This window comes from Alligator mississippiensis, chromosome 1 (assembly GCF_030867095.1).
Source record: "Alligator mississippiensis isolate rAllMis1 chromosome 1, rAllMis1, whole genome shotgun sequence".
Lineage (NCBI taxonomy): Eukaryota > Metazoa > Chordata > Crocodylia > Alligatoridae > Alligator > Alligator mississippiensis.
This window is the reverse complement of record NC_081824.1, coordinates 15,463,219-15,476,303: the sequence shown is the minus strand read 5'-3', so window position 1 is coordinate 15,476,303 and position 13,085 is coordinate 15,463,219. Positions and strand designations below refer to the sequence as shown.

Below are 13,085 nucleotides of genomic sequence, written 5' to 3'. Positions count from 1 at the left end.
AAACCAGGGGGTATAGGGGACACTACAGTGCCCCGAGGGGGCAGGATTCAATAAAGGTTAGGCACTTACAATCATACACGTATTCATCCAGTTGACAAAAGACCGGTTGAACAAAATATAAAACACAAAGAGCAGAACAAACAATATTGGTTGGTGAAATATAAAATGCACAAAATACAAAATGTCAAATAACAAGAAATATAGGACCTAGGTACCTGGCGGGGGGAAAGAGGGAAAACACAATGATCCCCTTCCGCTGCAACAAGAATTTTTTCCTGCCATTTCACGCACCCCAATTCATTCCAGCTGGGACTTAAACTCAGATCTCCCACGTGGTAGGCAGAAACGCAACCACACAGTCACCAGTGCTGGTATTGCTCCAAGCTGCTAGGGGTTTTGACCTTCCCGGATCCCCTGCCTCACGTCGAGCTTCCTGGCCTCTTGCTGGAGCTGGGGAGCCTCTCCTGCTGGCCGCAGCCTCTCGCAGGGGATCCTGGAGCCCAGCGGGGAGCCTCTCCTGCCGGCCACACGCTGTGCTGCTGAGGGTCCAACTGCTGCCCGCGGGTCCCACTCCTTCAGGCTCTTCGGGGGCAACTGCTCCTGCTCCTGACCCCCTGGCCCAGCTCTTGCCAGCTCTTTGAAACTCCTTCCTCATGGTCCCTCGCTGCTCTCTCTTGATTCAGCTGCACTGCCCCTTTTATCCCCCTCCAGGTGCCCCAAGGGGCCAATCAGGGGACATAGAGGGTAAGTCTCTGGGGTCTGATTGTGGGGGAAAGGAAATCCCAAGCCCTCCAATCATCTTTTGCACTTTCAAAACCCCTGGGCCAAATCATTACCAGCTAGCCTGTCACATGTGTTTACACATACACCCCTATTAGGCCAAAGTAGACTAATTAACTCCGCAGCATGATAGTACTTGTAAATACTAGCATTACTATTTACAAGTGCTATCCTGCTTCAGAGTTTTTTACTTTGCAGCAGTGCACGTGTAGATGCTGCCCTGGCTAGCCGGGGCACGAGGGTGGTTCAGTGCAGGGGCTGCCTGCCAGCTAGCCCCATGTTGAAGCTCCCTCGTGCTCCAACCAGCCCCTCTGCAATGGAGTTTGCCGCAGAATCGATTGAATTCACTGGCAAAGCTGCTGGTGTACCATTGGTGTGCATTGGGTTTCATCTTAGCTGCTGTAGGCTCTCTACCCCATTCAGCTCCTTGAGGAAGACTCTTCAGCTCTTCCTCTTTGTTGACATAGGCATTCTTTTCTTTGCCTGACTGTGAAGTCTACCATATTACCTGCTTCCAGCACTCAAAAAATTTGAGTCAGCTCCCGGAATCGTGACTGGCTTAAAAATAATGAGATTTGAAAATAAAGAACCAGCATTAGATTTCTGTTCATTTGCCTTCTATTTTCCAAGCCTTTGGAGTGAAGTCAGATCATGTTTGCATAATGGTAAGGGCCAGAAATATTCTGAAAGGAGAGATTTTCCCCATAATTGCTTACCTCCAGGAGATGGAGCTCCAAGAAAAACACTAATTAGTGTGAGACTTGTGATTTAAATGGATTTTCTGAAGACTGATTTTTCTGTCCTTAGTTGTGAGGAGTTTGCAGTGGCTCAGTCATCCTGCAGTGGATCTACTGTTGCTTTGTTGCAATATATGGCTAGGAAAGTCTTTGGTTTGTCATGTTTGGAGAGCTGTGGATAGTAAAGAATGCTCCTTTCCCCTACTCTACTCTATCCAACTCTAACTTGCACGTAATACCCATTGGAAGTAGGAGGCAAACTTTTAACCATGAGGGTAATTGCCATATCCTCTGAAACCAGTTTCCAGAGCCAGGTGGTAGATCCTCTATCACTCATTCTCTCGCTTAAATCTGAGATTAGAGAGCTTTCAAACAGAAAAACTCATTCACATCTTGTTGAGTTTGATGAAGGAACTGCCAGGTGAAATGTTGAGGCCCAGAATATGCCACAGATCACACTAGATTAAAGTTATAATAATCCTGCCTGGTTTTGTGGTCTAGGTGTTCAATGGAAGTTGCACACCCATGGGCCTGCAGCTGGAACGTGGCCATTACTGATTAAGAAAATTTGTGCGGAGGGGCTTGTGTGCTTGGAATCTGGACAGAATTAACTCTTCATTGAACTGTGAAAGCTTAAAAAAGAAACTATGCAAAGTCTCAAAATGATTCACATGGCAAGGAGGCACTGCTGTGGCCTATCCCCAGCACAGTCCTCTAGCCCAGCTGTTTGCCACTGGCTCAACTGCTTCTCCTCATCCCTAGATGTGCTTTTACTGCTTGTCAGCATTTGGCAGACCACAGCTAGGAGTGGAAGACTTTCTTTGCTGCATCTGCTGTCTACGAATCAACCAGAAGGTCCTGCTATCTTTCACAACAGAAATGGACCCTTGGTTGAAATTTTAGGAGCAAATTTCAGCCCCAGTGTGTGCCTTGGGGTTGTGTGTGTGTGCGTGTGCGCGCGATGCTCTTCTTTTTTTTTATAATACATAATCGACAAGCTCTGAAGTGCTGGGAATAGAAGTAACTGTAGCAGTAGAAAATGATGCATTATGGTCTTTTATTCACAGTCTTATTTTGAGACACACTGCGTTTTCTAATAGCATTCTCCATCTCTGAACTATGAAGATACTGCATAGCTTGAAGGTATTGATGGTCCAAGTGCTGATTTATTTTTTTGTGAAAAAACTTATTTTTCATCGTAACTTAAAGAGAATTTTTGTAACTTCTGTATTTTTCCTGGAAAAAAAGAAAAGAAAAACAAAACTCCCTTACAAAAAATTAAAATCTGGAAATCTACAACCCAAATAAAATTTAAAGAAAACTTTCTCCTTGAGTTAAAGCAAACCAAAATGTTTTGGTGAAAAGTTGCTGGCGAGGAGAAATTCTCAACCAGTTCCAACTGGGAGGAATAATTAGGGTAGTGCTCAGAATAAATAAAGCTGTATTTAAATTTGCACTATTATTATTCAAACTTTCAGAGAAGCATAGACTTGTGCTCATTCATTCAAAAATCTGGGCTTATGTATTTGTAATAAATTGGTGCAGTGCATGAAATCACATCCAGGCAGAATGTGTTTGGTGCTGGCCAAGAGAAGAACTTCAATGATATGTAATTGGGAAGAACCCCGTTTGCTTCAGGGTACCCAACCAGTGCTGAAAGTAGCAAGGGTTTCACTGCCAAACACAGGCCTAATTACCAGGGTCAGCTCCCTGGGTGGCAGGGGTTGCAGGGGTGGCAGGAGAGCTGTGCTGCTTGTGGCAGTGGTGGTGGCTGGGCTGCCACTTGCAGTGGCTGCCGCTCTTGTGCCCCCTCTGAGTTGGGGCACCCCTAGTTACGCTGCTGAAAATATTGTGGTGTTTCTGGCCATGGTTTTTCACTCATTTACAGAGGTACTTGGCTGATGTTATGGTTGTTTTCTGTGGGACCCATTCCAACTGCACTTCTTTTAATCAACACTCCAATCTGTAGTGAAGTCTACGGAAGATGATGTCTAAAAGCAAAAATAGGTCTCTCCTTGGCATGACACCCTTTTTGAAGGGCATCTTCAGAGAGGAGAAGACAGTTCCAGCTGGAGCTCTGAATTGCATTTTTGAGCATAGATTAAACATCTGTTCTAACATAACACCACTTTGGGGGGGATGATAAATTAATGCCCTCAACTTTGCTTCCCTAAGATGGAGAGATCAAGATGCACCTTTGCCTTTTGACAAAAGCTGGACCCGGTTGTGTTAGTTCCAATACCATGATCTTTTTTTCATGCTTTTTTGGCATGTGAAAATATTCTACAGTGCAGGTGTTGGTTTGAAATTCTTGGTTCCATCTTTACATGCCATAATTCATATGGGGTTTTATTAGCTATTCTGGATTTGTGGGAATAGTGTATTTCCATCATTCTTTAGCTGCCTCCTGGTGCGCAGTACTGATTACTGTATCAGCCTAAGAGATTCCCGCTGCTCTGATTTAATAGCTTAGTTTGGCTTTCTGTCTTGCTTGCTCTCTCTATAGCCTATGGTACCCCAGGATCCAGTTCCTTACTGTGCATGCTGTACATGTGCAAGAAAAGCAGAAGTATAGGATACAGCTTACTATCCCAGGGTGAAACGTGCTGGCAGATGTGTGAAAGGGAAGTGGACTGGGGTAAAATAAGACCATGGTATCACTGACACCTGCAGTGTAAAACTGTGCTTGCTTCTCCAGAAGATGTTCCAGGGTATCTGTGCTAATGGCAAGTAGCCACCAGCTCGGGCCAGGGAGATGTGCTTGTCCCTATGTAAATGGAGGATCATGTTCTGCAGTCTGCTCCAGCTGTCTTTGCCCATGGGCTGGCTGAATACAGTGCAGCCCTGAAGTGTATGGGCAGGAAAAATGCCACGTTTTTGTCTAATTAGCAGAGATACACAGAGCTAAATCACATAGGAAACAATACTGTGCCTCAGAAACCAAGTATGGAGTCAGTGCCATAGTAATTGCCATCTCTAGGCCCTGTCCCTTAGTTCAAATCTTTACCAGGTACTACCTAGTCATGCTGTTATGCGCTACTCAGCAACACAGGTAGTGTTATCCTGTTAGCTGTGATTGTGACATGTACTAGGATGACTGGGCCGGCAAGGAAATAAATGGATTTCTTCCATGTAGACTTCCCTGGAGTAAATCAATGTTAACTAAGTCATGCAGAAATGGAGAAGCAGTTTCTTTCCTTTCCTTCCCTCCCTAACCAAGACCCTAATTGGCCTGACAAGTGGAACAACTCCTCTCTGAGCGAAACCTTTGCTTTCTGTTTCTGAAAGGAATTTGCTTTGAACTCCCTTCCCCTCCCCGTATTGTCTACACATCCTACTTTGTGGGAGGGGGGCAGGGAGAGATCAAACATGCACAGGCCTCGGACACAAATGCTAAGCTCTGTCTGTCATTAGGAGACATTTAATTTACTTAAAATAAAGCTGTCAACATGATGTTGTATAGCCAGGCTTGAAGGAGTTGTGTTGTGTGTTTGATAGAGCATGGGCCAAATTCATTTCTGGGGTAACACTGTGTAACACTCTTAGTGGAGCAGGGATGCATTGGCTCATGTTTACAAATGCCTGTGTATTGATGTGACTTCAGGCATCCACGTTGTAGCCGTGTTGGTATCAGAACTCGTGGCAGAGGTGATATCTTGTAGTAGACCACCTAGATTTTTTTTTCATTTTTTTTTGCAAAAATCTAGTTGGTCTAATAAAAGATATCACCTCTACCACGAGTTCTGATACGACTTTAGAAACTTTTGGCAGCAGAACTCAGTTGCCAGGGACAAGGGAATGATTTACAGATACATAGTGCAGCTAGAATGTCCCTTGGCAGGACCTTGTTTTTCCACGCGAGCATTGTTCCCTCCCATGCAAGCCTGAAGTTGTCGAAAAGCGGTGTTGGAGGGAGGCTGCATGGTGTGGTGGCCAGGGCAGTGGACTGGCGCAGAGGAGACCTGGCAAAGAATGCAGGCGATGCCCTTGGTTTCCTCTCCATTGAGGGGATCATTGTGACGAAGCCAGGGTTCACCAAAGAAATGGCTCTTGTTGAAGCTGCAGAGGACAGTGACAGAGCAGAGAAACTCGTGAGGATCCTCTACCCTACTGACTAAAAAGAACAAAACCCTCTCCCTGCCTTAGGGGAGCTTCAGGAATAGGAACAGGAACAGAGAGCACCGCACTGTCCACTGCCATCACCATGAATAGGGATTAGTGGATGTGGAGGGGGAAGTGCTATTTGCTTGGATGTTGAAACAGGTGGACTGGGAATTAAATTATCAGAAAGTTGCCAAAGTTATTTTGAGGGTGTGTTTTATTCCTCCTTTATAGGACTATAATGTTGCTGTGTTTTCCCATATTAGTGCTATGCTCCTTTTCCACCAGTAAACTTTTCCCCGTTCCATGAACAGCTGCGGTGGAATTGCCTGCTGATGTCAACCAGATCTCAGAAACTCTGAGGGTCAGACTGGCAACACATGCATGTTTTTTGAAGAGGGTTCCCAACAGTTGAAATTGAGCTCTTTTTGCTTGATTTAGGCACCTGGCCCAAGAGTTACCATTACAATAGCACTGCTTTACCTCACAGTGCTCTGGTGAGGTTAACTTTGCTGAAGGGTCTGGGGGAGTCTGTATGTGTCTTTTCCGGGCTGCCAGGTGGAGGCAGAAGCCTTCTTGCTCCACGAGGTGGCATAGCCGTGCTGGCAGAACGTGGGCTCTGCTTCTGGTGGGAGCTCTGAGGCTCTCAGTTCTGCCACCACCCTGAGTGCACTCCAGGGGCAGTAGCATAACATGGGGTGGGTGAGCAGGGCATCAGTCCTGGGCACCAACTTAGAGAGGGTCCCAGAATGGTGACCCCCTAGCAAATCTGTGCCATGGCAAAAACAGCCAGAGGTGGGCACGCAGCAAGGTGGCAGAGGCAGCCAGAAACCTGGTGCAGGTAGGACTGAAGCCTTCCCACTCCTAAGCTCAGCCCCCTCTGCTCCCCCATTGCTTTCCATCTGGGTACCCCTCAGGGTGCAAAATTTGACAGCTACACTTGTGTTCAAGGGGACTCCCACTTAGGGGGACCACCTTTTCCAAATTGCAAGGTGGGACACGTGCCTGCCTGCTTCCTCCCCCCATGGCATAGCCAGAGCAGAGCAGACTGGAGTCCATGGAAGGTGGGGGTGGATGCAGGCTACCCACTGTGGACTTGGGACTCCTTGCCCTGCTCTCCTGCGCCTGGGAGTCTTGCATTGGATGTACCACCAGGGCAAGGTGCCCCTTGCCCACCCAGCAGCAGTGAGGAGCACAACTTTGTGCTGCTGCCACCAGGCAGGCAGGGGGCACCTTGCCATGGTGATGCATCTGGCATGAGGCTCCTGGGGGCAGGACAGCAGAGCAGGGAGCCCCAAACCCTCATCCTTCCCCGGCCTTGCGCATAAAGCTGGGGGGCATGTGCCTCCCCACCATGTCCCCCTCTCTGGGAGTGTATGCAGCAAAAAGGATTTGCCTCCCCCGGACAAGCCACCTGTGGCTACCTCCCATTCCTGCCCTGGGCCCCATGCGCCGTGCCAGCTGGGCAGCACCCCTATTCCTAGCCGCCAACTTCCTCTCTTGCTGTGGGAGCCTCAATCTGCATCCCCTCACCACTGACTTACCTGCAAGCAGCTGGGGGAGCTGCTGTCCACCATTGCCTGGGGCTGTACTCCTGGCCATGTGTATGTGTGCACGTGGCACCTCCAGCATCCCGCTCCCTGCACCCCCTTGCAGGCTGGAACTCTGCCAGCTTTCAAGGGGAAACCCACCATTTCCCTCATTTTTCCATGGTGAATGGAAAACCTGGATCCCTGCATGTTACTGTGAATTTGGAACAAATCTGTCCTGGAGTCATTCAGCCTGGGACTGGGACTTGATGTTCCCATTTTGGGACTGTCCCACCCAATTAGGGTCACCCTACTCCAGCTGGGATTCCAATGTGTTTGACCAGACTCTTAAATGCAGGATAGCAATAGCATGCCATTAATTTTACCCACTCTTCTTTGTACACAGTAGTTTGTTCATTGTATACCGCATGTAGGAGATGTCACTGGAGACCTGGCAGTATTGTCCCGATAGCATCCTGGCTTCTCTTCTCAGTTCTCATCTAGGAGATTATATTCCTCCATGAAATAGAAAACGTGCACTGGCTCCTGGTGGGAAGTACCTCCCGTCTGCCCTTCTCGGGAGGCAGTGCCAGCAATAGAGTCTCTCTGTGTTGAAGGACTGATTTGTGCAGGGAGGGGTAGCGGGAGTTTGAATGCCAGCAAGAATGGCTCTGTAACCCAAACTTTCTTGTCTTCTGAATAACCGAGTCCCAGAGCACAATTGGACTTTCGGTGACGTGGAGGGAATCTTATTAAGAGGTTGCAGCGAAGGAAGAAGACTGGCTTTTGTAAGCAGTAAATGGAGTTGTTATTAAAAAGGAAGGCGGTATGGACAAAGCTACCAAAAGCCCCATTCATGTTACAGGTTCGGGCACGGAAGAGAGGAGAAATCCACAAGAATCTGCTTTTCAGCTTTTCTATTGCCAGCGCTTTGAATGGGAAATTGGATATCCACAGGGCCTGTGAGACGGCCTGCATGAAAACAGAACAGAATTCCTTCTGGGATATACATTAAGGAAGTGGCATCTGTTTTGCATCCAAATGTTACTTGAAGCCTAGTAAAGCTGTTGTTGTGACAATAAAAACACCAAGTAGCAAATTTCCCTCCCTTTCTGTTTCAAGTTTGCACAGCCGGGCAATGGGAAAACCAATGTGCGCTTTCTGATCTTTCCTCCACTTACAAATAAATGCCACCCCTACTTCAAACAAGCAAGTTAATCACCCATGGTTGAGTTTTCAATAGAAGTGAAACAACCTGACAGTGGTAGACACGGCCGTTCGTGTTGGGCTGGCGCGGTCTTTCTGAATGCGGTAAGGAACAATCATTTGTAGTGCTTTTCCCCCACCAGTCTGAAGGTGGGTTAATGGCACTGTCTGTTACTTATTTTTACATGCTGGGAAACATGTCAGGAAACAGAAATACAGGGAAGATAAGGGTGGTCTTTTTAATACAGCCTGATGGAGTTAGAATTTGGGCACCTGTGCCTTTTCAAGTAGGGCCTGGCAGGAAAATAAGGATTCTGTTTCATGAAAAACTAGGTTTTTGGGCTTGGTCTTGTTCTGTATCTGGATGAAAACAAGATCTTTGTCTTGACAAGCCAGAAGGATGCCAGCCCTTCCCTCCAGTACCTAATTGCTTAGGACTCTTATGCAGGGAATGGGACACCTACATTCAAGTCCCTGAGGGACCAGGCTCAACCATCAGTCTCTCTCATAGGAGCAGCTCTGCTCTGTATAGAAATATACACTATTTGGCTCAAAGAGAGACAGACTGTGGGTAGAGTATCCATCTGGGAGGTTCAAATACCTCCTCTGAATTGGGCTTAGGAAGGACCTGAACCTGGGTCTCCTATGTAATACAGTCGAGTGACCTAACTAGGAGGCTCCTGGCTGTTATAGAGCATCTCTTTTCTTCCATTTCTCTCCACCACCTTCACTGGTTTGGACTGGTGAGATGCTCCTGTCCAAAGAGACTCAGAATGAAAACGTATTTTTGAATAGTTGCAATTTCCCATAGAAGAACCATTCTGGTTGCTGACCCAACAAACCCATGTATGTTGCTGGAGAGTGTGATGCCCTAGTCAGAGAATTGCCTGTACCTAAAACTGTATATGAAGAGAAGGATGGGTGTAACTCCTGATTTACAGATGGCTAGCATGTTAAATTGCAGCACTGCCTGTCCTTGGTGGTGAGCGTGGGAGCAGATCTTTCATCCCTGGTGTGAGGGAGGCTCGAGCTGGGGCTATCTGAACTGAGCTGCTTTGAAGAGGGAATGTAAATAAAGCTTAAGAGTGACATGTTATCTTTTTTCTTTCTTTTTTGTTGCTTTTTTAAGCAGAAGGATCAGTCAGGCAAGTTTGGGCTAAAGATTACTAAGTTTATGAGACCACACCGCCGATCTCACCTGCTTGCTGCTAGACAAAACACAGAGCCTGGAGGTGGGGATACAAGTTGAGGGAGGCCGGGGCGTGGGGAGGATCTGTCAAAAGTTGGTGAGAAGATTAAGTTCCTTTTGTGTCTCACAATAGTGATGGAGTCAGCTGCGCCGGGATCCCTGTATGTTCCTATATGTGAGTAACAGATCAGTCCAGACAAGGTTCCTTGGGTGAATTTTATATCTTTTATTAGACCAACCCAAATGGTTGGAGAATAGTTATTAAGCAAGCTTTCGGGTTCAAAAACTCTTCGTCAGGCTAAGGAAGCTGCAGCAGTTGGTGTGTGCTCTTCCTGGATGGACAGATCAGTCCAGTCACTAGCCTTACACCCATTCCTCCAAACTTTCATCAACTTAATTTGAATGCTTGTCTAATGGCCTCAAGCTTTTTAAAACCCTGTGTTCTCTCTAGGGAATGGCTGGCACTCAGACACTCGTGCTTGTGTTTTCTGGGCAGTACTTAGGAAGAACTTGTGGATTTGCTTGACAAGATCCTAGTCTATGCTCTTACCCGTGCTTCTCTCAGCAGCTTCTTTTATAGCCATTTTCTATTTTTACTGCACTGGAGAGTGGGCCAAGGTTGCGTTGCCCCAGGATCCGCCCATCCACCCGGAGCGGCACGTGCACCCGCTGCCTCCACAGAGCCTGGGGCATCCGTTTGCAACCTCCCGGCTGCAGTTGGCCCAGGCTCTGGGCAGATGCTGCCAGCCAAGGAGCCCAGGCAGGGCTTGCAGCTGCCCAACCAGGGCTGGCTGTGGCATGCTGAACAAAATGGCCTCATGTGCCATGCTCTGGCATGCAAGCGGAGGGTTGCTGACCCCTGGAATAGGGCCATTTAAATACAAAGGATAGGGAAAGCAAAGGGAGTTTTGATGCTGACTTCAGCAAGAGAAGGGCCAGATCCCGATTATCCTTGCAGCCTGCATGTATGGTCACTTATTTTTGCAGGCTTGCAATATTTATTAACCTCATTGGTAGCTGGTACACATTTAGATCACTGAGCGGGTCTATTATGGCTTTGTTCTGCGAATCTGACTCGCAGAGCTTAATGCACTTCAGTCGCTGTCTTCATGAGGAACTGAATTATAATATTCTCTTGATTTTTTTCCTTGTTAAAAGTTTGTGGTTTACGAGGTTAAGAACCTTTCTGGGTGAAGCTTTCACTATGTGATATTAAACTGGTTTACAAGAGTATAATGAATTTCTCTGAGGTTAATTTAAAATAAATGAGGCCTTTTCATTGTACCTACAGCAGAATAGAGCAGGCTTGGGGTTTTAAAATCAATTTTCATGAGCAAACAAGTCAAAGGTGAACTGTGGAGCAGGGAATGAAAAATTTAGTGAAAACGTAAGCTTTCTGTATGTGACTTTAGAGACTCTTTAAACTGCGAGTTGAATTTTCCTAGTGTAAGCATCCCTTTCCTGAGAGTCTGATGCCTGGCAGCAACCACCCGCAAAGCACGAGCAGATCTCCAGTGCTCTGATCTTCTCTGGGCAAGTCCAGGACCTCAGGGATTCTCCAAAGCATGGATTTGTGAACAGCGTCTAGTTACTAACAGCCTGTCTTTGTTTTACATTCTGTAACAGCAGCTGTGGCTTGCAATAAGTTCTTCAAGCAATTTTTACCAGAAGCACTTTGGTAGTGCTTAGAGGATGAAACCAGGGCACTGGGTGGACACATAGTGAAAGAGAGACCTTTGCCTCAAGAGCTTACAGTTTAAACAAAAAGCAAAAAGTGGGTAACGACGAGGGAAGTGCCTAGTTTATCGTTGCACAGAAGGTGAGAGGCAGACCTGGGAGTAAAGCACTTTCCCCCTGAGTTCCTTATGCATCAGACCAGTGTCACCCAACTTCTGAGGACCGGACCCAGAGGGAGTGGGGTGATGCCATCATACCCCTCCCTTTGGACCCAGCTGTGGGAGTAGCCTCTGGGGACTTTGTCCCCAAAGCAGGTAAGAATCTGCCCTCTCAGGACCCCTTCCCCTCCGCTCCATGCTCAGTGGCATGTTCCCCTTCCCCAACCTCTCCCTTCTCCTGCCCACCACTGCCACTGTTCCTGGCTGATCTGGGGAGGGGGAGTGCTCCAGAGCCTCTCCTGCCCTGCTCCTGTTCCTGCTAGGCTGGAGTGGGACAGGAGTGTCTGGGGCAGTGGTGGTGGCAGGCAGTTCTCCCTGCATCCTGGCCATCAGTGGAGAGGGCAAGGGGGGAACGGAGGGGAGCATGGAGGGGAAGGGGTGCCAGGAGCTAGGGAGGATTCTTACCTGATCAGGGGACTTAAAAGTCTCTGTGGCTGCTTTTCAAATGGTAAGGTCTGCCCACCCTGGTGGGAGGGGAGTCTGGGAGCAGGGGGTGCAGTGACCATTGAAGCTCCAGCTGCTGCTCCCCCTTTTTTAAAATCCTGGATCCACCGATGTCCCTGGGCCACAACATGTGCTGCCCCCTGGAAGCAGAAGCAGGAGGAAGAAGGGTGATCCCAGAGACCCCAGTGGCTTAGGGAGGAGGCAGCGCTGACGGCAGCAGCCAGAGTAGATGTTGGAATGAGACTGCAATGGCTGAGAGGGAATGGTGCCTGGACCCGTGGGGAGAATGTGCAGGGAGGTAAAGGCAGTGGGAGCTTGTGAGTCATGAGTTAACTGCCAGTTGAATAGCCCTGGGTTAGATGATGCCCTAAATTTTTGTTCATCCACTTGTTTTTCCTGTATGGAATTTTTCTTTTATAATCGTGAGCAAGTTCTTTTCTGTTGGCTCATGGGCCTGTGTAGTGAGCTGGGGACCAAAAGGGTGGGAGTTCAAGCCTTGGTGTGGGCCCCTGTGCTATAATTTCTGAGCCAGCGGTGTGCCAAGGAGGTTAACCGCATGCTGGACTGTATTAGTAGGAGTGTCAGAAGTGACTCTCTTCTCTTCTACTTGGCACTGGTGAGGCCACGTCTGGAGTCCTGTGTCCAGTTTTGGGTCCTTCGCTACAGAAAGGATGTGGACAAATTGGAGAGAGTCTAATGGAGAGCAGTGAAAATGGTTGGGGGGCTGGAGGACATGACTTCTGAAAAAGAGGCTGAGGGAACTGGGCTTATTTAGTTTGGAGAAGAGAAGACTGAGGGGGGATTTAATAGCAGCCTTCAACTACCTGAAGGTTGGCTCAAAGAGGATGGAGTTGGACTTTTCTTAGTGGTGACAGAAGACAGAACAAGGAGCAACGGTCTCAAATTGCAGCAAAGGAAGTTTAGGTTGGATATTAGGAAAAACCTTCTCACTAGGAGGGTAGTGAAACACTGGAACAGGTTTCCCAGAACGGTGGTAGAAGATCCATCCTTGGAGGTTTTTAAGACCCAGCCAGACAGAGCCCTGCCTGGGATGATCTATCTGGGGCTGGTCCTGCTTTGAGCAGGGGGTTGGACTAGATCAGCATTTCTCAACCTGCGGGTCGCAACCCAAGTGTGGGTCACAAAAATATATGCAAGGGTCATGAACAAACTTTAAAAATGGATTCACCTTTAAAGGAGAAAA

At 47.8% G+C, this 13,085-nt stretch overlaps 1 protein-coding gene across 2 annotated transcripts in view; it reads left to right on the top strand.

Moving 5' to 3' along the window:
• Nucleotides 1–13,085, top strand: part of EVA1A (eva-1 homolog A, regulator of programmed cell death) — a 310,552-nt gene that overhangs the window by 40,382 nt on the left and 257,085 nt on the right. Inside the window, exon 1 of one of the 2 annotated variants that reach the window (XM_019481047.2) lies at nucleotides 9,663–9,717. The exons of the other annotated variant lie outside the window; for it this stretch is intronic. Within the exon in view, the coding sequence (XP_019336592.1) occupies nucleotides 9,678–9,717 (40 nt within the window). The 5' untranslated portion in view covers nucleotides 9,663–9,677. Of the gene's footprint in view, nucleotides 1–9,662; nucleotides 9,718–13,085 lie in introns of those variants that run through there. 2 annotated transcript variants of the gene reach the window in all.